Source organism: Scardinius erythrophthalmus (genome assembly GCF_964197995.2).
Source record: "Scardinius erythrophthalmus genome assembly, chromosome: 3".
Classification (NCBI taxonomy): Eukaryota; Metazoa; Chordata; class Actinopteri; order Cypriniformes; family Leuciscidae; genus Scardinius; species Scardinius erythrophthalmus.
The window spans coordinates 32,787,414-32,815,367 of NC_138223.1; the positions used below are offsets into that span (position 1 = coordinate 32,787,414).

Genomic DNA, 27,954 nt, shown 5'->3' on the forward strand with positions numbered 1-27,954 from the left:
GGTGCTGAAAGCATTCTTTAGAAATGTTGGCCCATATTGATAGGATAGCATCTTGCAGTTGATGGAGATTTGTGGGATGCACATCCAGGGCATGAAGCTCCCGTTCCACCACATCCCAAAGATGCTCTATTGGGTTGAGATCTGGTGACTGTGGGGGCCATTTTAGTACAGTGAACTCATTGTCATGTTCAAGAAACCAATTTGAAATGATTCGAGCTTTGTGACATGGTGCATTATCCTGCTGGAAGTAGCCATCAGAGGATGGGTACATGGTGGTCATAAAGGGATGGACATGGTCAGAAACAATGCTCAGGTAGGCCGTGGCATTTAAACAATGCCCAATTGGCACAAAGGGGCCTAAAGTGTTCCAAGAAACATCCCCCACACCATTACACCACCACCACCAGCCTGCACAGTGGTAACAAGGCATGATGTATCCATGTTCTCATTCTGTTTACACCAAATTCTGACTCTACCATCTGAATGTCTCAACAGAAATCGAGACTCATCAGACCAGGCAACATTTTTCCAGTCTTAAACTGTCCAATTTTGATGAGCTCGTGCAAATTGTAGCCTCTTTTTCCTATTTGTAGTGGAGATGAGTGGTACCCGGTGGGGTCTTCTGCTGTTGTAGCCCATCCGCCTCAAGGTTGTGCGTGTTGTGGCTTCACAAATGCTTTGCTGCATACCTCGGTTGTAACGTTATTTCAGTCAAAGTTGCTCTTCTATCAGCCTGAATCAGTCTGCCCATTCCCCTCTGACCTCTAGCATCCACAAGGCATTTTCGTCCCCAGGACTGCCGCATACTGGATGTTTTTCCCTTTTCACACCATTCTTTGTAAACCCTAGAAATGGTTGTGCGTGAAAATCCCAGTAACTGAGCAGATTGTGAAATATTCAGATCGGCCCGTCTGGCACCAACAACCATGCCACGCTCAAAATAGCTTAAATCACCTTTCTTTTCCATTCTGACATTCAGTTTGGCGTTCAGGAGATTGTCTTGACCAGGACCACACCCCTAAATGCATTGAAGCAACTGTCATGTGATTGGTTGATTAGATAATTGCATTAATGAGAAATTGAACAGGTGTTCCTAATAATCCTTTAGGTGAGTGTATATTGTGTCATTCCCCACACACACACTCATGTTTCTGGATGGATGTCTAGGTCCCAATACAAAAACATGCAAAAGCTGTGTTGGAAAAGACTGCAGTGACAACATTCTCCAAGAGGTCCTGCAACAGAAGATCTTAACTTCAGGATATTTTCGCCTTTTACTCTCAACCAAACCTGCAGGTAAGGAATTTTAACATCTCATACATTAGCATAGGTTTAAGTGCTTATCAGGGTTTTTAGACCAAAGTCGGACAGTTCCCGAACTAGAGCATGTATTACTTCAGCTGAATCTCCTTGGATATGATGAAGCTGTAAATTGTAACACTAGTGATAAGCACTGTTTGTATGATCTACTACATTTCTGTAAGAATTTTGAAAAGATACTGGTAATTTTCTGGTTATTATCCATTCAGTTTACAGACATTTCCTTTAAACATAAAACACAATGCAATGCGTAAAATATTCAAAATATGGGTAAAACACCTGTGAAAAATCAATACAGTAAATTTATTAATATTAACGCTCTGTTTTAGTATTGTTTTCACTCTTTTTCTGGTTCTGGGTTTGTCTGCTCTTTGTGCCCTAATTAGTTACTGATTTAATTCACCCATTCTAACTTATTTTAATTACTCTCCCTGGGTATTTTAACCCTGATTTCTGTCTGTTCATTGTCCGGTATTGTCTATGTTTTGTGGTTGTGTTTATGATTAGACCCTGCAAGTGATCTCCTGAGTGTTCCATTGTTGGTTTAAGAAAGATGACTTTTTCTCTATTCCTTCGCCGTGCGCATCATTACAGCCACTGTGACACACATGACTTTGTGCCCTATTTTTACAGACTATTTTTCATACTTGACTGGCTTGAGTAAATGTTTATACTTTTTACATTTTCTCAGTTTTCATGTTAGTATATGCACTGTCAAGGTACTTCAAGAATGGTAAAGATAAAACGAGGTAACTGTATGCAGTCACCATTAATGGGGTTTAGGAAGATCATCAGACATCATATTCCATCAAGTTCCTTAAATTAACTCCATCAATTACTGTCTGAACTTTATTGCAGAGTTCAAGATGCTTTGAATTAAAAGACCAAAAAGCTGTACACTCAGAAACACTTGGTTTATATAAAAGTGAATTTAACTCTCTCTCTCAGGCAAGTGTAGCCATGGCGGCCTTCTTGACATGACCAGTTATGAAGACCCCATCGGAGGCATCAACAAGGATGACATCAGCTCAAGTCATGGCTTCCTTCATCAGCGTGCCGCTGAAATAGCCATCAATGCTACTGTGCAACTGCTGGAAGACATCCGAGTAGCAACAGGCAATGTAGCCTTTCTTCGGTATGAGACTATTGACTTATGGTACTTTGGTAACATAAAAGGAATACATCTTTTGTGCTACTATTACCATAAGTGGTTCATATTTATGCACTGTAGTCCACGTTTTCTGAAGCTATGCAATAGTTTTATGAGGAACAGGCTGAAAATTACACAACTGTTAACTGATGATGAACATTGGGCAAATTATTGCATTTCATCTGCTTTCTCTCTCTCTCAGATTGATGGGCCTGAGTCAGATCTCAGTCCTGGCTTTTGTGTTTGACACCACGGGCAGTATGTCTAATTACATCACAGAGGCCAAGACAGTGACCTTCAGTATCATAGACAGCAGGAGAGGAACATCAGAGGAACCTTCAGAATATATTCTAGTCCCATTTAATGACCAGGGTAGGCATGTTGTGCTGAAAATGAAACATTTATGTGAAATTATATATATATTGTGATCCCATATTAAATTAGGTGTCTTTAACTACTGTGTACTTGCGTCAAAGAAATCGTTAGGTACTATGTACTTATTGTATTCGTTTTTGGTGCTTTTGAGGTGGGATACGGACGAGGTTAGGGACAGGTTTGGTGGTATGGGTAGGTTTAAGGGTGGGTTAAGGGGTAATGGAAGGGTCAACAGTGTAATTATAGATGTAGTTTTATTAATTACAGTGTAAAAACATGTATGTACACAATAAGTGCATTGTATCAAATGATTCATTTAAATGTTTGTACATAGTAGTTAAAGACACTTAATATAAAGTGGGTCCAAGTTTTTATATGAAAATGTAGATATGGATAAAATATCTTGTTCCATAGATTTTAGAAAACCATCTGTGCTGATGCTTCAAAGATACCAGCATCTACTTAGTTAACTTGTTTATCTGATAGGCCTATATACACATTGGATTCAGAAAGTATTCAGACCCTTCTTTTTTCCACATTTTTTTGTGTTGCAATCTTATGCTAAAATTCAGTCACAGTTTGATTAAAATGCACTGTGCATTTTGGTATTGTAGTGCCCTGTAGTGAGGTGTTTGTGTTTTTCACAGGTTTTGGACCTCTGATGAAAACTGAAAGTGCAGATACATTTAAAGAGCGAATCAATTCCCTTTCAGCATCTGATGGTTCAAATCCTGGGATGTGCCTTTCAGGACTACTGGTGTGTGTGTGTGTGTGTGTGTGTGTGTGTGTGTGTGTGTGTGTGTGTGTGTGTGTGTGTGCGCGTGCGTGCGTGCGTGCGTGCGTGCGTGCGTGCGTGCGTGCGTGCGTGCGTGTTCACAATGTATTTTGGACAGTAGTGTAAACCTTCATTCATTCTGAGAAAAGTTCACTATGAAACCAGTACACTCAAACAAATTCAATATTTGTTTGCACAAATAATATGATAATTTAGATCTAGAGGAAATAATCGTTTTATTCTTTGGTATCCACAGTAAAAGTGTTCTTGTCTTTTCTGTTTTATCATTTCATGAATCTACAGTTAACACTGACACAAGCTCCTCCATCATCAGACATATTTGTTTTCACTGATGCTTCAGTAAACGACACAGAATTAAAAAATGCAGTTGAGGCCATGATACAAATCACCAAGTCAACAGTGAGTATCTGCAGAACTGCTTGATTTGTTTCTTCATTTGGGATCAGTTATTTTACAGATGTCTTAATACTTGTTTTTTCCTACCCACACTTTAGGTCACTTTCCTGCTGACAAACTCCATCTCATCGCGTAGTCAGCAGAATGTCTCACTATCAAGATTATTGTCTCAGTCAGACATACAGCTGTACAGAGACCTGTCCCATATTTCTGGTGGACAGACCATAGAGGTCACAAACTCTACACTGTCTCAGGCCACTGCAGTCATTACGGATGTAATCGCCGCTGGCCTGGTATGCTTCAACAACAAGATCCCTTTATTAACGATACTTCTATCATTATTATATAGACATACATTTTATAATGTAAGTGTAATTTGCTTTATACCACCAATCATATCCTAATATGAATACTTTTATTTGTGCTGTGCTGTCCTTGGGGGTAACTCTTTAAATCTCAAATGCAGTAAAACATGTGTTTCTTGAAGGTGACTGTTCTTTACATAGAGAGAAGTCCAGCCATTGCAGAGTTTTTTTCTTTTGTGTTGGATCCATCTCTGTCCAATGTGACTGTGTATGTCACCGGAGACTCTCCAGTCTTTACCCTCTACAGCCCTACAGGTGTGCCTGTGCATTTATGAACAGAATGCCCATCTACAGAAGCCTATGTGCTTAATCAGTTTCATGATTCTCTCATCATTTACTCATGCGGTCCCAGATGTGATTTTCCTTCTTCAGATAAACACAAAGAAAGATTTTTAGAAAAATATAGGCCATCTCTATGATTCCATATAATGGGTCTCTCAAAGTTGACGCTTCAAAAACTACACAAAACAAACATGATGATAATTTACAGCCACAGTTGATGAATCAATGTTGTCTGAAGTTAAATTATGTGGTGTCATTAATGCAATCCCTTATTTGCGTCACATAGTATGTGTGACGCTGACATTCATCACTTAATGGTGTATAAATACACAGACAGAGGCTGTGCATAAGTTACAGTATACACACAAAATCTGTGAAAAGGTAATGACCTACCTGAGGTGTAGGTAGGGAAAAAAGTAATATTTTAAGACTTATGTAGAAAAAAAACACTCAACGAACGATCGGGGAAGGATGTAAGGCACGCCAGGTCGAGGAACGCCGCGGTGTAAGTCTCAAGAGAAAGCTTGTCTTGCTCAAGACAAAGCAATTGCACTGCTGCTGGTAGATCCATCTTTGTTTTTTGGTCTGTCATTCTGTTAGGTGTCTGGTTGCAGCAACGAGGAAACGGGATCTCTATGCAGCAGATTTTATAAATCATAAACTCAAACTTACAGAAATGCTCATGAGATTAGGAAACACAGGACAGAACAACCAGGTCAACATTAACGGCAGACAAAATTAAGCTATAATTAAAAAAATCAAAGATGGCAACAACAGTGGGAAACAGGAAGTAAAGGTAGACTTATGTATGTAATACAGCCAAAAGTGGGGGAAAGTAGGCACTCAGGTGGAAGTAGAAGAGAGGAAGACATTTTATCCAGACTCAGAATAGGACATACAGGACTTGATAAAACAATGCAATTAATGTCAAAGCATTCGACAGGACGATGTGAATGGTGTGGAGAAAACGAAACAGTAGAACACATAATCATGTATTGTGAAAAGTATAAAGATGACAGAGAAAAGTTATTAGAAGAGGTTCAGAGAAAAGAGGAGATTGATATTAATTTGAGGTACCTATTAAACCCCGAACAATGACGAGATAACAGAGAAGCTTTATTTCAATATTTGGAGAACACAGGTTTAATTAATAGGATTTGAGAGAATATTTTTATTTTTTAGAAGCTGAACATGGAGCGCTGGCTGAAGCATAGATTTTTTTTAAGCGGGGGAGGATGGGATGTGTGTAAGTGGTTAGTCTCTGGATCGAGTTCACAGTAGGTGGCGGTATTGCGCGAAATTGGTGCGAACTGCCAAAAAACGGGAAGAAGAAGAATTAACTAATGAAGACGTGATCATGGGAAAAAAAGAGAGGCGGGAAACTGAACGAAATGAACACAGAAGGAAGTCCAAAAACAAACACAGACATGTAACACTTAGGTGTGAGTAAATGATAAGAGAATTTAAATTTTTGGGTGGAGTATCCATTTAAAGGGGTCATATAATGCCATTTTTGTACAAGCTAATATGATTCTTTAGGGTTTAAATTAAAAGTTTGTAATATACTTTAATTAAAAATTCTCATTAGTATTGTAAGAAAACACTAATTTTACCTGGTCAAAAACAGCTCTGTTTTCACCACGCCGTTTAAGTGCATGTGTCTTTAAATGATAATGAGGCTTTCTGGTGAAAGCTGTCTGGTGTGAAATGATTCGCACAAACATGAAAGAATGGACATCGCGGGGAATCCCCGTGAGGGAATCCCCGCGTCAATCCTTTGGGCATATCCCTTCAAAAACAAAACTCGGCCACTTCGTCCTCAACGGTTGGGATTTAGGAACATCAAAATGACTGCTGTGTTCCTTATTACACCGAAGAACAATCGCAGACGCCATTCTGCTCATAGACAGCGCTCCAGTGAGGGTATCAACAATGACGCGCGCTGACAGATGACAGACAGCTTGCTCACGAGCGAGGGCGGGTCTGTGTTGAAACGCTGCTGTCACTCACCAATCGTGGGAGGGGCGTCGATTTTGTGACGTCACAAAATCAAACGGCTTGATTTCAGAGAGGGTCAAACATATGAGGATATAAAAAAAAAAAACACTAGATGGATTTTTATCATTTTATGATGGTTGTGTTCAGGCACTGCCAACACACATTTCAGTACAATCAACTTGTAAAAGTGCATGTACCATTATATGACCCCTTTAAGGTTCCATTGCATGTCAGGGCTTTGACATTAGGATTATGTCATAATTATTATGCATTAACATCTGATTTCATGAACGCCACTTTCAGGTGTGTCTCAATCAGGTTCAGAGGCAAATGGTCCTCTGGGTAACGTCCTGACTGTAGGGAATCTAAAGAGATTAAAAATCCGCTCTGACAACCAGACAGGGGAATGGAAGATTAGTATCAGCTCCACAAGCTCCTACACCCTGAAAGTCATCGGTAAAGTTTTCATTTCTGCATATGACTTGCTTTTAAGGTTTCAAATGTTGATTTTTTTACTCCTGCAATTTAACTTTAAAAATAGCTTTTGCAATAATTAGTTTCTAGAAAAGCTTCAGTAAAAACGTTATACTGGACATAGAATATTCATAAAGTTGCTGGTGTTGATTTCCTGCCATGTTCATTTAAAAAACGAATTAAGTTCATATCCTGTAACTTATCACAGAAAACAATCTTTACTCAAAGCAAAGTTTGTCAAAGCAAAATAAACACATATACCTGTCCATAATTCAGAATTCCTTTAATTGTGAATACAGGTCAGAGTTCTGTGGACGTCCTTGTTTACTTTGTGGAGATAATTGAGGGAGGTCACGGAGACTCATGGGCACAGAGTTTCACCCGGCCTTTTATTGGTATAACATCATACATCATCCATCCATTCTCCAAACCACTTGTCCCCTGTAGGGTCTTGGACGTCATGCATCATATAATTCATATTCAAAATATGTTTTAAATGGATTGGAAAATTCCACACAAAATGATGTTTTATAAACAAAGTTCGGGAGGAGCACGTTCAAATAATCAATCAATCAACTCGTCATCAAACAATTACCATGTCTACCATATCAGCATGAGAGGAAGCATATATATATTCACTCTGTCAACTCACCTTGACAGTTTTCAGCATCCCTCCACCACCCCGACTCCTCACTCTTGGCTTGTTCTTTCACAGCCAGGAATACGGGGGGAGTACTCTGGGTTCGGGCCGAATACCGAGCTCGGAGCCCTCTCCTCGGACAGCACGCCAAATGCGTATTTATTCTATCTGACTTATTTGTAAGTGTGAACTCATGAAATAATTTTGCTTTAAGGTGCTGTCACATTTACCATTGCTCAGAGAAATTTCACACAGATTGGAATCTGTGCAATCTGGAATTTTGTGTGAGGGCGAAACATTTACTCATGCAGACTTTGCATTGCGTTCAAGTTTTTCACTTAAATTCACCAAGTTTTTAGAAAAGAATACTGTTTGGTTTTAAAGTGACTTTTGTGTGAGCTTACATCTGAGATGGACAACTTCAGTCTGTCCTGCAGAGGTTAGTTCCAAACCTACCTGTTTTTTAATTTTTTTTATATCAGAGTTGGAACTTAACTCTGCGGGACAGTGGCCCAACAGTGCCAATGTTGCCCATCTCTGGCTTACATAATGACACTATTGGCAGTGGACAATCACTAATTTGTTTGAACCTTAAGTAACCTTAACACCTTAAGTTTGAAAATAATTTTTCTTGTTTGTCACAAAAAATATATCTAGCCTATGTCTGATACTTTACCGTGTTTCTGTAATTGCTGATCAGGTCGGAATGCCACTTTGTTTGTCTCTGTGACCGGAGGAGATTCAGTCACAGTGACTGACGTGCTTCTAGTTGAAGCTTCAGGATCTAACGTTGTTAATGGAACCATCAAAGCAGTGGGAGCGACAGACTTCCTGGTGAATGTAGACAGAATCCCAGAGGGAGCATTTGTGGTCCAACTTAAAGGACTATTGAATTACTCCTTGTCGACTAGTCGATTCCAGAGACAGTCACCCACCCAATATAAAGGATCTAGAATAACCATTACAGTAAGAAATATCTACATAAAAATGTTGGATACACAAACACAAATAGCTGTAATTTACAACAATTATTAAACAATAATGACTTAAATTTACATCACAGGTTGGAACAAAAAATCACTAAATGAGACATTAACCATGTCTGTTCCTCCACAGGCCCAATCGCAGAACATTGCACAGCCTGGAGTCCCATTCGGTCTCAACTTCACAGTGACCTCTAACACTACAGGCGGCAACTACACTATCCGAGCCCGGAATGACCTGGGCTTCAGTGTGTCTTTTCCCCCCTATCTGATCCTTGTGGCAGGAGGAAGTGCTCGGGGAAGCGTCACACTGACTGCACCCTCCGATACCGAGTCCGGGACAGATTTCACACTCACTATTGAGGCAGAAGCTCCAGGCTCCACGGACCTCAATTATGCCACAGTGCAATTCACTGTCTCCACAGCAAATGCTATTTTCAGTGGATTTTACGCACTTTCCATGTGTCTTTCTTTCTCCTGTTTTTTTGTTTCCCATTTTATATGATTCTAAATAACATTTAGCACAGCATGTACCATTGTATGTTGCCTTCTTTACTTGACTTGAATTGTCAGGTGTAAAAGAGTCTTTGTAAATATTTAAGAATTAAGGTTAGGGTTTACTATTGAAATTTCACTCTAACTTTCTGTAGTATACAGGTGTGTTTTATTTGAACACTTGATTTGTGGGTAAGCTGTGGTTTTATCAGTAATGTAGACTCTTTTATTGATCTTGGTTTAGAAGTTTATTAAAGACAAAGTTCATATCAGGGGCAACAGTATTGTCCAAGCTCATGGCATTGTGTTGGTTTTCCTTTTTGCATTTGCTTTCACTCTCATTCAGCCTCTCCTTTGGCTCAAGGACCTCATTGAACTCCTTTCACATGAGGGATTATAAATTATAATACATTTTGGGGGGACTGTGTAGAAAACTCAGAAGTGAAGACCAGGAGACTCGGTTGTATCTTCAGCAGGATTATTTTTTAAGAAAAAAAGCGTTTGCTGCAGCCATCAAGTCTAACTATGAAAGCTATACACTGTAGTTTTTATACACATTTTAGGGGGCAGTCCTTAAAAATGAAAGCTAAGCATTTTGGAAGAAATTAAGTATCCATGTATAGGAATCTGTGAATCCTAGAGTGTACCAATCCTAATCCTTTTCAAAGAATGGGACAGGAGCTCCAAGAGCCATTAAATACAAAGGGTGAGAGTCTCAGTAATCTGACTCATTTGATTTCCAATGAAGAGAACAGGACTGGCAGGAAGCTCTTGCTAAAAAAAATCTGTAGGTACTAATTATAGGCCATTAATAATTATAAAGCTAACAGAGGCAAGGTATAGATAGATGTAGATTGGATTTGAAAAAGGAACAAGGAACAAGGAAGTAAGCATTCTTTCTTACTGATTTTCTTAATAACACACACACACACTTGTTTTCTCATTTATGCAATCCCTTTTTGCATCACAATGTGTGTGACGCTAACATTCATCTTTTAAAGGTGTATAAATACACTGACAGGCAGTGCATAGGTTACAGTATACACAGAATCTGGTATACACACACTAAATCTATTGGTACAGTATACACAAAATCTGCTAAAAGGTAATTCTCTATTTTAACTTTATTTACAATTTTTCTCTGATTGAGTAATGTGTAATATTTTATGAGAAAATTTCCAGTTAAATATATCTAATTTAACTTTATTTTTAATAGTGTTTAGTGAAATGTTTCATCAAGATTTGACAGAAGCCTGAATTTTCCCACAGCACCTGTTACTGTGGACAGTAATGGTTTCGCTGGTTGTGGTGGCTGTATTTCTTCTCTGGGGGACCCTGTTTCAACCCCCCCAGGCAGCAGCATTCAAACCTCTTTTTCAGGATGGCTCTGTCACGCATCGAGAAATCACTCAGATGGCCATCCTCCGCAAAACAGCAGAAGTGTGCCGTGACATAGCCACTGCCCTGGGACGAGACTTTACACTGGCTGTAAGAAAAGAACATGAAAGTCAACCAACTGAATTGTTCCAAGAACCAGGAAGATATTAGCATTTTATAGTCACGCACACTAAAAAAAGAAAAAAATGGTCTCTGATTAACACTCCTTGAAGAGACTTTTTATATTTTATTTTACAACATAATTATTCATACCTCAAATGTGAATTTTGAAACTGCTGTTTTTTGGGGGATTTTTTTTAAGTTGCTAAGTCTCAAGTTATGCTGATTTGAAACCTGAATAGACAACTGAAGGTAATTTCAGTTATGTTTTTAATAATAATAATAATATTCTCACCTCCAGATAAACAACAGACTGACTGAATCTGCTGTCCAACAAGCCTGCGCAACATCTCCTGATTCATCTTCTGCCATCTCTTCTCTGAGTTTTTATTCAGCGATAAAAGAGATTTATCTAAGCAATGCAGCCATAGATTCAGCATTTGCTCTGAGTGCGGCGCATCACATAGATAATGAGGCTTTCGGTGAGGGCCGGGACCTCATCACTAGTGGCCTGGCTGCAGTAAAGGCCAGTGTGCAGCAGGGGAGCTATATCTCTGGTCGAATCACACTGGGGGCTGTATGTCATACTCTACAGGTACATTATTAATGGAGATTATGTGGTCTGTAATCTTTTTTTATTTTTATGCTGGCTTTATACTAGTATATATATTTGCGTTACATCCAAAAATATATATCCAAAGTGACTTACATGCATATGTTATCAGTTCATGCATTCCCAGGGAGTCAAACCCATGTCATTGCTAGCATCATTTACATCGAGGTGCCAATTCTCTCTTCTTTTATTTTATGTAATTACCTCTTTAACCCTTTAAATGTCACCCCCCCCCCCCCTTTTTTAATAGACATGAAAATGCACATTTCGAACTTAAATGGTTGTAATTAAAGAATGCTTTGGAGTAAAGATGAGTATAGATTGGTCTTGTTTTAAATAAGAAATTTGGCAGATTTTTGTAGAAGTGAAATAAATTAAGAAAGTGAAACAGAAAAAAAGTTTGAGTTTATGAAAATGTACAATGTAAAAAAAATTATTATTCATATTTTATATCATATATATATTTTTTTTTAAATCTGGGTGACTCTAAAATTGCAAAAAAAAAAAAAAAACATCAAATCAAAAAGTCTTAACTGTGTTTCAAATTTTAGGTTAATATCTCAAAAAATTAGCTTTCAGTAAAATTTTGACGCAGTACCAAACATTTTCACTAGATGAGAACCAGACTCATTACTGCCCATATAAGGGCGCCTCCATTTCCATATGTGGTTTGAGTGATCTGAAACATTATTTCCGCATTTTTCATACAATTTATGAAGTAGACATTCTATACAGAAGTAGTATGGGAAGTTTGGCTGATTTTGAAATGAATTCAACCTGTAAGAAACACATAAAAAGAACACGTATGTGCGCTATAGCTCGCTGCCACGTCACAAATGGTGAATCTATTATTTTTTTCTTTATATTTAAAACATTTTCAGATCTTTTTTTCTAAAATAATTGAATGGATGCCATCTTTTGAACTCTTGGCATGAAAACAAACTGAGGTTTCTACCATTCTTTCATGATTTTTCATGTTCATTGCTATTTCAAAATAAAGGTCTGAACACGCCTTAGGAATATGAAAATATTCTTGTTGCAAATTGATAAATTACGGCTCCTCTGCAATTTATTTTGAAAATCATTGACCAAATATGAAAACTAGATATCGTTTGTCAAGATTAGTTTAGGTTTAGTATAGGATATTACTGTTTTAAATATGTAATGGCTTTGGGCCCACCAGTGGGCCGGTGACACTTAGTTTTAGCCCTGGTAGTTACCAGTTGCATTCCTCTAAGTGGTTGTTTTTTAATGTACCCTGGGTTTTCAAAGATCTCTGGAAAAAGGCATTTTCCTATTTTGCACCTTGGTCATAGCCTGGTAATACCAAACTCTGCTACTTCACTTTGCTTCATAGACAGAGTCTGGAATGGCACATTTGAAAAGTGTTTTCTCTCTCGCGGGGGGGCGCTTGTCTGAAGTTTAAGATCATTGGTTACCCGTAAGCCAATCCTGGCTTGCCAAACATGACGTTTGGTTATGGCGTGTGTTATGCGCATGCTTAGCCTCATCTAACTTCCACTGTATACACATGTATGATGCGAAAACAAAACCATCGAGCAAAATACCGGAGTAAACATGGCTGTGAACGACTTTTGCAGATTATGTGAAGTAAATCTACGCATCCACAGTACAATCAGCGTCTACATCACGGCTCTCAGCCCGCCCTCTGTTCGTTGATTGGCCCGGCCGTCCGAAGGCCGATGGAAAACTGAAAGATAACCTGCTATCTCAGACTGACTACAGAAGCGAAATGAAATTGAGCGGAAGTAGGAAGTCTGACATAGTCAAGCTACCTTGGTCATGAAACAATTAGCAAAAAGATTTTTGAGCATACTTGTATCTAATGATAAATTTAAGATAATCATAAAGAATGCAGTGAAGACATGCAATAGTTTCATGTAAAAGACCTGTGTGTTTAAATAAGTTGTAGGCATCTTTGTTGTATCATCAATCTCAATGGGACTTCATGGTAAAATTAAGGTAAAATAAAATTAATAAAAATTTAACTGCTAATCATTTTTTTTTTTTTTTTTACTTAACTAAGAGTATTTGAAAAATTTTGGACACTTGTTTGAATGAAAATATTTGAAATGCATTGAACTGAAAGCAAAGTTAAACTAAGTAACATCAGCAAACATGATGACAGAGCTTTTTCAGTCCATTCAGGTTTAGTTACATACGTAACCGTGACGTTCCCTTTTGTGGTCACTACGAGTTACGTTGTGATGACGAATGGGGTTCCCTGTCTAATCAAGCCACCTCGGCTGTCTTCAAGTGCCCCGTGTAAGTATGAGCTCCCTGTCATGAGACTAGCACGGACGAAGGACTCCTACTCAACACAGGGTGGAATCTTTCAACCCCAGGGGTGGCAAGGTTGCTTGCCAAGGTAAAGACACATGCTCGAGAGAGGCTTACAGTGGAAATACACATGTGAGGGTCGCCCAGGGGGGGAACCATGCACATGGAGGCACCTAGCCAACATGAAAGCTGCCAGAGGCATAACTCTGGCATTGGTGTCAACAGTGCTGGAGGAATTCAGGGCTTCCCGGAGAAACTCACCTGAGGAGAATATCGCACGTATTCAGTCCGAGGAGTAGAATGGCGAGCAAGCGAAGACACCTGAGCAGACACAAAAGCAGAAACAAACCTAGTTTCCGGCTAGTTGATGCGAGTACACGGGAGGATACTGGCTCCACTCGGAGACTGTAGAATCCCGCAAATGTGTTAGGTGTTCCCCGGCCTGCAGCTCTGCAAATGTCTGTTAGCGAGGCACCATGCGCTAGAGCCACACTCTGAGTGGAGTGTGCCTTCACACCCAGGGGGCATGGTCGACCTTGCTGCTGGTATGCCAAAGCAATGGTGTCCACTATCCAGTGAGACAACCTTTGCATGGAGAGAGCCTTTCCCTTCAGCTTCCCACCATAACAGACAAAGAGCTGGTCTGAGGTCCTGAAACACTGCGTTCTGTCTATGCAAGCATGGAGGGCGCGTACTGGACAGAGCAGTGCCAGGGCTGGGTCTCCGAGGGCAGCGCTTGCAGGTTCACCACTTGATCTCGAAAGGGAATGGTGGGAATCTTGGGCACGTATCCAGGCCAGGGTCTCAGGATCACATGAGAGTAGGCTAGCCTGAATTCGAGGCATGCTTCGTCAACTGAAAATGCCTGCAGATCCCCTACCCTCTTGATGGAGGCCAATGCAACCAGGAGCGCTGTCTTAATATACAGGAATTTAAGCTCAGCTGATTGCAAAGGATCAAAGGGAGCACTCTGCAGGGCGGAAAAAAAACATTGCGAGGTCCCAAGAGGGTACGAGAGGAGAGCGAGGAGGATTTAGTCTCTTCGATCCTCTCAGGAACCTGATGACCAGGTCGTGCTTCCCCACAGACTTACCTTCAACTGTGTTGTGATGTGCGGTGATAGCAGCAACATACACTTTGAGGGTCGAGGGAGACAGCCTTCGCTCCAACCTATCTTGCAGGAAGGAAAGCACAACACTGATCGGGCATTATCTGGGGTCTTCTTGGCAAGAAGAGCAACAGGTGACGAAGAAGGTCCTTCCTCAGAGGAATTGGCCAGGGAGGGGCTGTCGGGAGGAGTACTAATTCAGAGAACCAAGTCCGGGTGGGCCAATGAGGCACAACCAAGATGACCTGCTCCTCGTCCTCCCTGATCTTGCACAGGGTCTGTGCAAGAAGGCTCACTGGGGGAAAAGCATACTTGCAGTGGCCCCACGGCCAGCTGTGCCCCAGTGCATCCATGCCAAGCATGCCCTCGGTCAGGCAATAAAACAGGCTGCAATGGGAAGAGTCGTGGGAGGCAAACAGATCTACCTGTGCATCGCCGAACTGTTCCCAAATCAGCTGAACCATCTGGGGATGGAGTCTCCATTCTCCAGGGAGTGGCTGAAACCATGAGAGTTTGTCGGCTGCACGGTTCAGGTCTCCTGGGATATAAATGACTCGATGCTTCTGACTCCATAGGAGGAAGTGGCGGGCGAGTTGCGACATACGGTGGGAGCGTGGACCACCTTGTTGCTTGACGTACGCTACTGTCGCGGTATTGTCTGAGAGGACTATTACGTGTTGGTTCTTGAGCCACCTCGGGACTCGATCGCGGAGCCAGTGCTGAAGCGGTCTCATACGAAGCAGCCCGAGTGGTGTGGCTGCCGCTGCGGATGCCATATGCCCCAGGAGCCTCTGAAATAACTTTAGTGGAACTGCACTCTTGCCCTCGAATTGTCTCAGGCAAGTCAGCAGTGACTGCGTGCACGCGCTCGCTCGAAAGCGGCGCGTACATGGCGACCGAGTCGATTTCTTTACTGAGAAAAGAGATCCTCTGCACGGGGGAGAGTTTGATCTTTTCCCAGTTGACCCGAAGGCCCAGGCGGGCTAGGTGCCGGAGCACTAGGTCCCTGTGTTCGCAAACCTGGTCTCGAGAATGAGCTAGGATCAGCCAGTCATCGAGATAGTTCAGGATGCGAACCCCGTGTCGCTGTAGCTGCACAAGGGCTGCCTCGGCGACTTTCGTGAAGACGCGAGGAGACAGGGCTAACCCGAATGGGAGAATTTGCGTACTGATATGCCGCCCCTCGAAAGCAAACCGTAGAAACTGTCTGTGTCGAGGAAGAATGGAGACATAAAAGTAGACATCCTTCAGGTCGATCGCTGCAAACCAATTCTGCGGCCGCACACATTCGAAAATACGTTTGGCCGTGAGCATCTTGAACGGAAGCTTGTGAAGGGATCGGTTCAAGATGTGCAGGTCTAGGATTGGCCGTAACCCACTGGATTTCTTTGGTACAATGAAGTAGGGGCTGTAGAACCCGGACTTCATCATCCGGGGAGGAGATTGTGCGAACTGAATCGAACATAGCCGAGCCTGATGTGACCCAGCGGGACAGGTTGGGAAGCTCTAGCCAGGCTCCCAAGAACTGGACCAGCGGGGTCATGCGAACAACAGACGTACCCTTGGTGGGGCAGTGAGGCGGAATGACCGAAACGGACGTGGGAGGCGGAGTGTCCTGTGTGAGGGCACGGTCATAAGCCGCGTCCTGACAGAGACCAGGGTAGGATGTGCGTTCCACTGGGGCCTGCTCTGACAAGGTTCTGACGACAGAGGGGGACGAGAGTGGAGAGGCTCGTAAGCGGTGCACACTGCCATCCACACGCTCTGGGGGCCTAACCACATTAGGGGGCCGCTGGAGAAAATTCTCCCCCGGCCCTCCACCGGGGGAAGGAGTGGCCCTGCTACCACCTCCTCGACAGAACTGAAGCCCACCTCTGAACTGTCCGCATCAGGAACGCCGCTTTGCCTGGCATTTAGCGAGTTGCAGGGCTGGAGGGCACTGGGGCGCCTTTCTGCGACCACCTCCACGGCGCGGCCTCGGGTGAAGGCTGCTGCTGGGGCCGAGTGGGAGGGGCAGGAGTCGCAGAAGGGCGCCCTCGGCTGTGAACAGACTGAGGTAACTGTGCCGGCACCTGGGTGGAGGCAGCAGCTGGCCGCCGGAACAGTATGTGCTTAATAGCCTCAGTCTGTTCCTGGGCGGCCGAGAACTTTTGGGCAAAGTCCTCGACCGCGCCGTCGAAAAGGCCCGCTGGAGAGTCAAGGAAACGGGTTCGCTCGGACTCTCTCATATCAGCCAGGTTGAGCCACAGGTGTCTCTCCTGGACCACAGCTGTGGACATCACCTGACCAGGGGAGCGTGCGGTCACCTTCGTCGCCCCGAGAGCGAGGTTGGTGGCGGCATGCAGCTCATCAAAGACCCCTTGGTCAGCTCTGCCCCCGTGCATGTCCCTGTGCATCCTGGCCTGGTAGACCTGGAGGATGGCCTTAGCATGCAGTGAAGCGGCGGCCTGAAAAGAAACTGGGGGGGAAGCGGGGTGTGCTGACAGGGGTCAGTGCGTGCAGCCCCCAAGAACCAATCATCCGGCCACGAGCGCTCAGGACACGGCGGATGGTTCCACTCTATGTCGATGCTCGCGGCGGCCCGGGAGAGCATGGCTGTCAATTCTGGGTCGGAATTGGTACACCAGAAGGCGCATGGCCGAGTCTTTATCCCCGGAAGACTCCACCCCACCTTGCGATGCGGCGATCGACATCGTCTTATCATCTAATGCCCCCAATGAGACACGGGGGACGTCTGTAGACGGCCCCGCGACTGCACTCGGGAAGCACACGGGTTGCTGAGTGGAAGAGGGTGGTGTGGCCCGAGGAAGAATCGTTGGGGCAGTGTTCCACACCGTAACCCTCAGGTCAACCAACCAAAGTTTCGGCTCTCGTGGAGGGGCTAGATTGGGGTGTGGCAGAGGGGACTCTACCTCTGCTAAGGTCAGGGAGTCTTGACCGCAACTCAGCGATGGTCATGTTCCCGCAGTGAGAACATGACTCATCCGCAAACGCTGCCTTAGCGTGCTCTAAGCCCAAACACGTGCCAATCAGATGATGAAATGGAACGACCACACCCAGAAGTGCACGGGCGAGACATCTTTAAGAAGACGTGCCACGTGAAAGCTCTTTTTGTGAGAGGATGCCCAGCAGCCTGTGATAAAGCGCCCAGGGAGAACACACACGCTGTTGCATACCACAGCATAGATCAGCAGGCAGGAATGTGAAACTCGCTGGAAAACGCCTTTACACCAACACAGACTGGAGAGCTGCTTGTCTCGAAGAATACTCGATGACACTCAGAGAACAGGCTTGCAGGACTGAAGAGGATCTCTTTGCTCCGAAGCAAAAACACAACTGCATGTTGCCAGCATACTTCCTTATATACCCACGAGGTGGGGCAGAGTTACGCTATGCAAATTCCGCAGACCCATTTCATTTCCTTGCCTTCATTTCCTTCAAAGGTGATAGGCTTTCTAAGCGAAACCCCATTCGTCGTCACGACGTAACTCGTAGTGACCATAAAAGGGAACTGTATGCGCATGTTCCTCTATTTCTGACAACAATAAAGTGTAGAAATATTTTTAGAATTTTGGACAGTATTATTAAGTAATATTTGATTTGCAATGTTTGTGTGCAGGATTTCTATAGCCACAGTAACTGGGTGGAACTGGGAAGCACTGCTCCTTTCAGCCCCCTGATCAGACGTGAGCTTCCTCTCAACAATCTAGCAGGTATGACAAAATACAAATACCTTCATTCTACAATTTCCAGAGTGTTTAGAAACTATTTTCACATTCTTATCTTTTATCTGTACGTACAGACCGCAGCACACCAACATGCAAAAGCTGCGCTGGGAAAGTCTGTAGTGATAACATTCTCCCAGAAATATTGCTGCTTAAGAAACTAACCTCAGGATATTTCAGCTTGGTCTCCTCTACAAAACCTGTGGGTAAGGAAGCTTAGCATCCCATGTGTAGTGTTGATCTGCCTATCAATTATAATTCCTCTGTATAGGCCTCTCATCACAGTCCACAGGATGTTTGAAATTGGGACCACAAATTTATATGCTGACATAATTTTCTCTCAGGCAAGTGTAGCCATGGCGGCTTTCTTGACAGGACCAGTTATAGAGACCCCACCGGAGGTATCAACAAGGATGACATCAGCTCAAGTCACGGCTTCCTTCATCAGCGTGCCGCTGAAATAGCCATCAATGCTACTATGGAACTGCTGCAAGACATCCGACTGGCCACAGGCAACCAAGCCTTTCTTCGGTACACACACCTTCCTTTTACACCACTCTTTGGGCTCTTTTTTAGCTAAAAAAAAAAGATTACACATTCAAGTCATTCTGGAAAGTTCAAATTTACGATTTGGAAATCGCAATTACGAGGTCAGGTGCGTCACTTTGGTTGAAGTAGCATAGCGATGTACCATTTCTACATAAAATTAGGCTAGATTTTTGTACCTCTAGCTACTTTTATAAAAGGATAAATGAAGAATGCACACCAGGGGCCTCATTTATAAAATGTTGTGTAGAAACTGTTTGACATTTGATCGTACAATTTCTCAAATGTGTGATTCAGAGTACAAACGTATGCACAAATAAATAAATAAACATGCATACGCAGTGAAATCTCTAAATCGCAAATGATCTTGAATTTGTATGCAGCAGAATGATTTCAGATCTCTGCCTTGTAAACACCCCATAATTAACTCTTTTCCCACGTAATTTGTCAGAAAATACTTTCCCGTCATTGATGGAATTTTCTGTTTTTCCATGTTTTCACTGTTATACGGTAGGGGGCGCAATTATGCATCTCCTGAAAGAGTACTGAATCTGGTCAAAACACATGCAAAGAAGATGCAGACACAAGTGATCTCATACTATTATGCATAATAACGCGGCCATCAACATTAAACAGCATAAGAATTAAAACTGCTTAAAGCTGCAGTCCGGCGGTTTTCCCTCTTTGTTGCCATCTCCGTTCAAAATATGCAATTGCAGTTGTTCGCGTAATAATCAAATTGACGTGGTTTGTGCTCCGGCGTGAAACCTGCGCGGATGAACACTGTGTTTTGTGGAGAGCGTGTTGCTGTCAATCATTGCATCGGTGAGGCTACTGTCACTCAGAATCATGGATGACACTTTTTGATAGTTTGACAAGCAGAACGATTTTCACGGAATATGTCATCTGAACAAGTAAGTAATATCTTTGTTCCGATCATCTAAAATGTGTTTTTAAGCAGCAGGCTTAAATCGTGCTGATTAAATTTAACGATCGCTTATTTACACCGTTTATTTCATAGCACCATGGCTATATTTATATCAAATCAGCACTATGAAGTGCTAGTATGAAATAAACGGTGTATGAACCGAAACCCTGTAATGGCGTGTTTTACATCACGTTAATACAACTAATCCGCTGACATCATATTACAGGAAGAATTTACTTTACCGATCTGAGTCAGCTTCAATACTTGAAACCAAAGGCGCCGGCGGGTTTGTTTTACTTGGAGTAGAGGTGAACTGTTCCCTCTCATATCTAGCACAAAATAATTCATGTTTACCATACTAGCAAAACGAGAAAGGCACAACAAAGGAAACTCAAAAACTGTGTGAATTAAACAAACATTTGTGGTACGGTGTTACACAATTGAAGATTGAACTATTCAAATTTCTTACCCGTCCAGAAGAAAAAATGCTGTCTCCGGGTCTGTTTTGAACCCCTTCAAATCACGGAGTTCACGCCATCTTTCGAACGCCCTGCCGATGTTAACTCTGGTTTTTGCATGAGCCCGGTCGCTTTCTCTTTTTTTCATTAACCACTCCGAAGTACGACCTTTCGGGATCAGCCATGATTCCACCCGCATTAGCAAAGGAGCCGGGACTCAATCCTTATATGTACGGATGTGACGTAAAGACGCCAAGCCATGCTCGAATTTCCCGGGAAAACCGATTCGAACCACTGAAATTAAAATCATTATTACAAGCTAACCGTTTTGAATCGAGCTAAGGCAAGTAGATCGTTTTGAACACTGGCTGAATGTGTTTTTTTTTTTTTTATAATTATTTTCGTTGATTTTTAACTCAAAAAAAGCTACGGAATGCAGCTTTAATGTTACTGATTGAAATGACGACCCAGGACAAGCTATACGATTACGACTGTTCAAGCAATAGGGGTGTTGGTGGACTCGATCTACTCCATCCATGTTTTGATCATCATTCTGAACCCGATCTAGATGTAGTCTTTGACAAAAACGTGATTTGCTCAGATTTTTGCTCAAAATGTTACTTTTTCATGAAACTTACCCACATTCAAGTGTCGATAAAAAAAGACTGCATGAAGCTAGAATAAAGCGCTGGCAGGAAAAGAGCTTTAGTTGAGAATGGCGAGTGGCAAGAATTTATTAGATTTCCAAATACCTGCATTAGGCTACCCCGACTCTCTGCCACAATAAATGTGTGTGCCTCTGCTTAGAACCTGATGTGGCATAAAAACTTTTCCACTTTAAAGACCGGTTTTATTAATATGAAAGTTGACATGGACTTAAAATAATTTAAACAAATCAAAAATGAATTTAATTAATTTCAACAAATTTCCACCAAGACAGATGCTGTGTCCGTTGCATCTGACATGTTTTCTCACAGACACGCTCCAACTCGGAAAATAAAGGACTTAAATAAAGGTTGAAGTTTCCCACTCGCAATTACAACATCGTGGTGCCGTTCTATTCGTGAATACGATTTTTCCAACATGTCTTGAACTCAGCATAACACTGAATTGTACAGGATGCATTATTCAGAATTTCTTCTCGGACAATTTGGAAAAATGGGGGGGGGGGGGTATAAATTTCACAAATTTATACTACTAGTCTTATTTGTTTCTTTCTTTCTTTCTCTCAGATTGATGGGCCTCAGTCAGACCTCAGTTCTGGCTTTTGTGATTGACACCACAGGCAGTATGTCAGATGACATTGAAGAAGCCAAGAGAGTGTCCTTCAGTATCATAGACAGCAGGAGAGGAACACCGAAAGAACCTTCAGAATACATCCTAGTCCCATTTAATGATCCAGGTAGTCAACTTCTCTCTATATTATCCAGTTTTCCCCCCAACAAAGGGCAAAAGAAGCAATGGAGGCAGTGCCTCAAAACATTGAATTTGAATGACAAAATAATCAACAATCAACAGTAAAAAAAAAAAGAAAGAAATTTTAGATTTAATATTCTATAGACTACAAATTTTTATGACATCTTATATGCACTCACTGTTCCACTGTGACACAGTGATGACACTCACTATGGCGTGGTAATGCTGTGATTGGCTGATCACGCGGTCAACATGAATGCCTGCCCATTATGTGTGTGTGCAAATGAGCCTGAATGCATCAAACATTCATTGAGGCATTTGCATCAAGTGAAAATGGATGGAATAATTAGTAAACTATTCACCCATTCGGACATAATCACTTTTGTACATGTTCAAATCTAACTTGCAATGACTAGAACATGAAATGATCTGTGAGTGAGTTGCTTTTTATGGAATATATTAAAAGTACATATGTCTGCCATCATCAATACAAGTGTGATGTGACGTGTGATCTGAATGATAGCTGAACAATAGTTTGTGGAAGTAAATTATGTGAAGATATTCAAAATATTTCTGTTAGATTATTATTAAATTATTACATTTAAATGATGTAAAACATTATTGTTTCTGTAGTGTTCTGTGATGTGTTTGTGTCATACAGATTTTGGACCTCTGACAAGGACTGCAGATGCAGATATTTTCAAAGCGAGAATCAATTCCCTCACAGCATCTGGTGGAGGAGACCTTCCAGAGATGTGCCTGTCAGGACTGCTGGTGTGTGTGTGCGTGTGTGTGTGTGTGTGTGTGCATGTGGGTCTTTTGGAGAGTTTTGTAAATCTTGATTTAAACTAAGAAAAACACTCCCACATTCACACATTCACATTGATACAGTATATAAGATTATATTACTGATACAATTATTGTGAATATCACAGCTGGTTTGAGCCAGAAGGAGAAATGAATAATATCTCGAAGTCTTCTCATCTTTTTTTTTTTTTTTTTTTTTTCAGTTGGCACTAGCAGGTGCTCCTCCATCTTCAGACATTTTTGTTTTCACCGATGCTTCAGCAAAGGACAGTGAATTAAAAAGCACCGTTCAGGCCGTGATAGAACACACCAAGTCAACAGTGAGTGCCTGCAGAACACCAATACGTCATTACTGCTAATTTGTAACTGACACTCTCTGCAATTTCACTCTGCCCTCCAGGTCACTTTCATGTTGACTGACCCCTTCTCATTCCGTAGAAGACGGGATGTCTCACAATCTCAACAGTTTAATTCAAGATCAATTCCTCAGTCAGACATACAGCTGTACAGAGACCTGGCTCAAATTTCAGGTGGACAGACCATAGAGGTCCCAAGGGCTACACTGTCCCAGGCCACTGCAGTCATTACGGATGCATCTACCTCAGCCCTGGTATGTTCTGACAATGACTAATGTATGTGTGTATATATATATATATATATATATATATATATATATATATATATTAGGGATGCACTGATACCGATAATAGTATCGGTACCAGTATTGGAATAGAGAATTGTCAACCTCACGACCAATTCATACGAATTCGTACAAGTGAGTAAAAGATGGCTAATTCGTACAAATTCATACAACCTCATTCATACGAATTTGTACGATTTGTCTAAACCCCAGTGATGGGTAGGTTTTATTACGAGAATAAGCCACCTTGTAAAATTTGTACAAATTGCCGTGAGATCGGGTTGGATATTTCACTGGTATCTAAACATTTGAACCACTGACCCAATCCTTAGCACTCTAAATATGAGCTGTGCATTTAAATGATAAAATAGGATAGAGCGATAGAATGAACAGTGAAAGTAGCTGTAGCTCATACAATACATTTAAATATGCTTAAGCATGATTTGCTAAACAAATTAAGCCAACTAATATGATTCATATTCTTTTGGTTTCTCTACCAAATATATTTAAAAGTAAAAAATGCAGTTAAAATACAGGTATCGGCAAGTACCAAAACTGAAAGTATCGGTATCGGACTCGTTCTGGAAAAAGTTTCATTTTTATGTGTTTCAATTTGGTGGTTGGAATTTTGCTGTGAAACACGGCAACATTGAAAACGTCTCTGTGTTTCTTGAAGGTGACTGTTCTTCAGGTCGTGAGAAGTCCAGCCATTGCAGAAATTTTTTCTTTTGTGTTGGATCCATCTCTGTCCAATGTGACTGTGTATGTCACCGGAGACTCTCCCGTCTTTACCCTCTACAGCCCTACAGGTGAGCCAACGCACCTCGGACATTGTGTGTTGATGATATAAGGGTTTTATTTTCTCCAACACAAAAATCCAGATGCCAGAATCATTGTTAAAAATAAGCAATGCTTCTCCTGCCTTTCAGGTGTGTCTCAGTCAGATTCAGTGGCAGATGGTCCTCTGGGTAGCATCATGACTGTTGGGAATTTAAGGAGAGTTACACTAAACTCTGACAACCAGACAGGGATGGAATGGAAGATCAGCATTAACTCTTCAACTTTCTACAGCCTTAAAGTCACTGGTAAGTGGTTTTAATCTGCCGGATTTGTAAACCATTGATATACATTTTTTTTATCAAATGCATTATTATGATTGCATTTATGTTTAATCTTGATTTTAGTTTAACAAACAATGGTTTTGAAAAGAAAATCAGTCAAATGTTTTCATTTGGAAGATTGCAATAATGTTGCATCTTGCAATAGTTGTGCCAACGCATTCTCATCCTTGGGCGTCATATACTGATCCTTTTGACATTTCGTCTACATCGAAGGCACATGGCAACCTTTAGCGTCAATATAAGACGCACAGAGCTTTGTTCGGTTATGGGTAGGTTTAGGTCTGGGGTATAGTCCAGTCATTTTAGGAAAAAAGGTTGAACAAATTGCAACAGAAGCAAACTCAACTGATTTTGTATCCTCAATATGTCCTGAGTAAGGGAAAAAAGTCCAGATGAATCCCATTAGGGGAAAGTTTCGAAAAAGACCCAAATATAGCCTATTCATACGCCTATTGATTTTTTTTCTCACGTGAATAGGGTAACATTTTTAACCTTTAGATATCAACATGAAAATTACAGAGTTGATTACTTACACCAAGACAAACAAAAAATGTATTAAAAGTTTTTTGAAATTGTTTGTTAACATGGACAAACGGTGCATAATCAAATTACATATGTGCTAATTTGCATAAATACCACAACAGATCTAAACATTGGGTCTAGCCAGGTGAAAATGTCTTGTTGAATCTTGTTGACTTATAACAGTAAAATAATTAATATTAAGGTCTGAATGGAACCCATTTAGGCTACCTACGAGCATAAATACATAGAGTCAGGAAGAAGTACTTTAGAAACCAGCCTTTATTCATTTTTAAGAGATGGGGTTTAGGGCTGGGTCCGTGGGACTGTTTCTGGGTGACGAGTCTGAGGGAAGAACAGGAGACAATGGTAAGGAGAATGCAGAAGACAAAAGGTAAGTAAAATAATAAGTAAATCCCGAGAAACAGTCCCACAGACCCAGCCCCAAACCCCATATCTGCAATAATAATTAATAAAGGCTGGTTTAAAGTACTTCTTCCTGACTCTATGTATTAATGCTCATGGGTAGCCTAAATGGGTTCCATTCAGACCTTAATATTAATTAGTTTACTGTTATATGTCAACAAGATTCAACAAGACATTTTCACCTGGCTAGACCCAATGTTTAGATCTGGTGTGGTATTTATGCAAATTAGCACATCTGTAATTAGATTATTCACTGTTCGTCCATGTTAACAAACAATTTAAAAAAAACTTGTAATACATTTTTTGTTTGTCTTGATGTAAGTAATCAACTCAGTCATTTTCATGGTGATATCTAAAGGTTAAAAATTTTACCCTATTCACGTGAGAAAAAAAATGAATAGGCGTATGAATAGGCTATATTTGGGTCTTTTTCGAAACTTTGCCCTAATGGGATTCTTCGGGACTTTTTTTTCCTTACTCAGGATATATTGAGGATACAAAATCAGTTGAGTTTGCTTCTGTTGCAATTTGTTCAAGGTTGACCCCCATTTTGGCTTAAAATGACTGGACTAGTAGGGTTACGGCTAGACCGCTAGGAGGCGCTTTCTGGCCCATATCTATCTGCGTCTCATATTGACGCTAAAGGGTGCCACGTGCGTTCGATGTAGACGAAATGTCAAAAGTGTCAATATATGACGCCCTAGGATGAGAACGGGCTGGTTGTGCTACTTTCACTATATTTTAATTGTGACTACAGGTCAGAGCTCGGTGAACTTTCTCTTTAACTTTGTGGAGCAGTCAGAGGGAGGTGACATCACACCAAAAGCCAATCGTCCATTCATTGGTATGATATATATAGATATATATTTTTTTTCTCTAATATTTCCTCTTGATTATTTTTAGACAGTTGATTATTTCTTTTGACACTACCGGTCAAAAGTTTTGAGTCTGTAATATTTTTAAAATGTTTTCGAAAAAAGTTCATTGTGTGTTTTTATTCAGTCCTTGCTGAATAAAAGTATAATAAAAAAAAAAAAAATCTTTCTGATGAACAGGAGAGTATAAACATGAAGAACTATCTTTATTTTTATTTTTTAGTCTTGTCAATGTGAATGAAAAATGTTTTCTTTGATTGCTGATCAGGTCGGAATGCTACTTTGTTTGTCTCTGTGACCGGAGGAGATTCAGTCACAGTGACTGACGTGCTTCTAGTTGAAGCTTCAGGATCTGACGTTGTTAATGGAACCATCAAAGCAGTGGGAGCGACAGACTTCCTGGTGAATGTAGACAGAATCCCAGAGGGAGCATTTGTGGTCCAACTTAAAGGACTGTTGAATGACTCAACTCGATCTTTGCCTAGTCAATTCCAGAGACAGTCACCCACACAGCAAAAAGGCTCTAGAGTTACCATCACGGTGAGCTTAAGGGGATAGTTCAGCAAAAAAATATTGATACATGATTTTTATATAAGTTTAGTATGAGCAGCACAGAATTCAATGAAATATATGCAAAATACATTGACAATATTTCTAACCATATAAACCATTTCACTTCTCAGGCCCAACCTGATAGCACTATACAGCCTGGAATTCCTTTCGATCTCAACTTTACATTGGTCAATAATGCTACAGGGAGCTACACTATCCGAGCCAGGACTGACCGCGGCTTCAGCGTGTCTTTCCCCAGCTCTCTGAACGTGGGGACAGAGGGCAGCGCTCAGGGAACTGTAACACTGACCGCACCCTCTAACACAAAGTCAGGGACGGATGTCACACTCACTATTGAAGCAGAAGATCCAGAGTCCAGTGACTCGAATTACGTGGCATTGCGGTTCAGTGTCATGACTAAGGTAGCTGTTATGAAAGCGGCTAGAGTAGACATAAATATTAATATTAACATTAATAATACCATCAGTTTGAATTTTGTTGCATTTTCATTGTACTGTAACTGATCTCCATTGAATAGAATAGCTTTTTTCGTGACTCATTGTTTTTGGTGCAAACAGTATTAGCATTTGATCCCTTCATCGACTCTGATTAACCTCAATTATTTTTATTTTTATTTGGCAGGTGACTGATATTTCTAGCCCTGTCTGTCAGGTAGTGAGCATCAAAGCTAACTGTTCTGTGGAATGCAGCACGGCATCATGGGAACTCTCCGCCAACTTGACGGACGGGAATGGCACAGGCATATCCGGTGTGTCTTTCAACCGTGGGAACGGCTCTCTCAGCTTAAGCATTGTGATAAGTGAGGATGGCACAAATGTGACTGTGGCATCCTATAATGCTTCCTGTTGTTCTCAGGAAGTAGAGCTGGTAGTTGTGGACATGGTGGGAAATGTGGGCACATGTTTCACTTCTATAAAGAGTCCCTCTGTAACTGCAACCACAGTTGAGCCCTCTACAGTCACTAATAAGCCTTCGACAATCACCACGGTCATTACCACACCCAATAGAGGCTACTTTGTGTCTTTCTCAATGTCTGTTTTGCTCTGCAACTTAATTGCTTTTTTTATGTGAATAGGAGAAACTTCAGTTATATAATGAGATAAGAATATCATGCCTCTTAAGTACAT

The 27,954-nt window shown here is 41.4% G+C and overlaps 2 protein-coding genes across 4 annotated transcripts in view; both read left to right on the top strand.

Annotated features, from left to right (window-relative positions):
- The window catches only part of vwa10.1 (von Willebrand factor A domain containing 10, tandem duplicate 1), a 43,296-nt gene extending 33,721 nt beyond the window's left edge, over positions 1-9,575 (top strand). For all 3 annotated transcript variants that reach the window (XM_081360460.1, XM_081360459.1, XM_081360461.1), the window contains exons 6-16: positions 1,168-1,296; positions 2,269-2,455; positions 2,673-2,842; positions 3,493-3,602; positions 3,924-4,040; positions 4,136-4,330; positions 4,525-4,657; positions 6,986-7,138; positions 7,456-7,551; positions 8,497-8,762; positions 8,913-9,575. In XM_081360460.1, the coding sequence (XP_081216586.1) occupies positions 1,168-1,296; positions 2,269-2,455; positions 2,673-2,842; positions 3,493-3,602; positions 3,924-4,040; positions 4,136-4,330; positions 4,525-4,657; positions 6,986-7,138; positions 7,456-7,551; positions 8,497-8,762; positions 8,913-9,284 (1,928 nt within the window). In that variant the 3' untranslated portion in view covers positions 9,285-9,575. The remainder of the gene's footprint in view (positions 1-1,167; positions 1,297-2,268; positions 2,456-2,672; positions 2,843-3,492; positions 3,603-3,923; positions 4,041-4,135; positions 4,331-4,524; positions 4,658-6,985; positions 7,139-7,455; positions 7,552-8,496; positions 8,763-8,912) is intronic.
- Positions 9,576-10,564: 989 nt separating this feature from the next.
- Positions 10,565-27,898, top strand: vwa10.2 (von Willebrand factor A domain containing 10, tandem duplicate 2; the record flags this gene model as incomplete). The annotated part of the gene is made up of 15 exons (XM_081360693.1): positions 10,565-10,762; positions 11,073-11,366; positions 18,413-18,506; positions 18,596-18,724; positions 18,863-19,049; positions 21,683-21,852; positions 22,528-22,640; positions 22,877-22,993; positions 23,074-23,283; positions 23,990-24,122; positions 24,243-24,398; positions 26,137-26,223; positions 26,523-26,794; positions 26,938-27,228; positions 27,449-27,898. The coding sequence occupies 15 exons, from the start codon at positions 10,565-10,567 to the stop codon at positions 27,896-27,898; spliced, it is 2,901 nt and encodes a 966-aa protein (XP_081216819.1).
- Between the last annotated feature and the right edge of the window lie 56 nt (positions 27,899-27,954).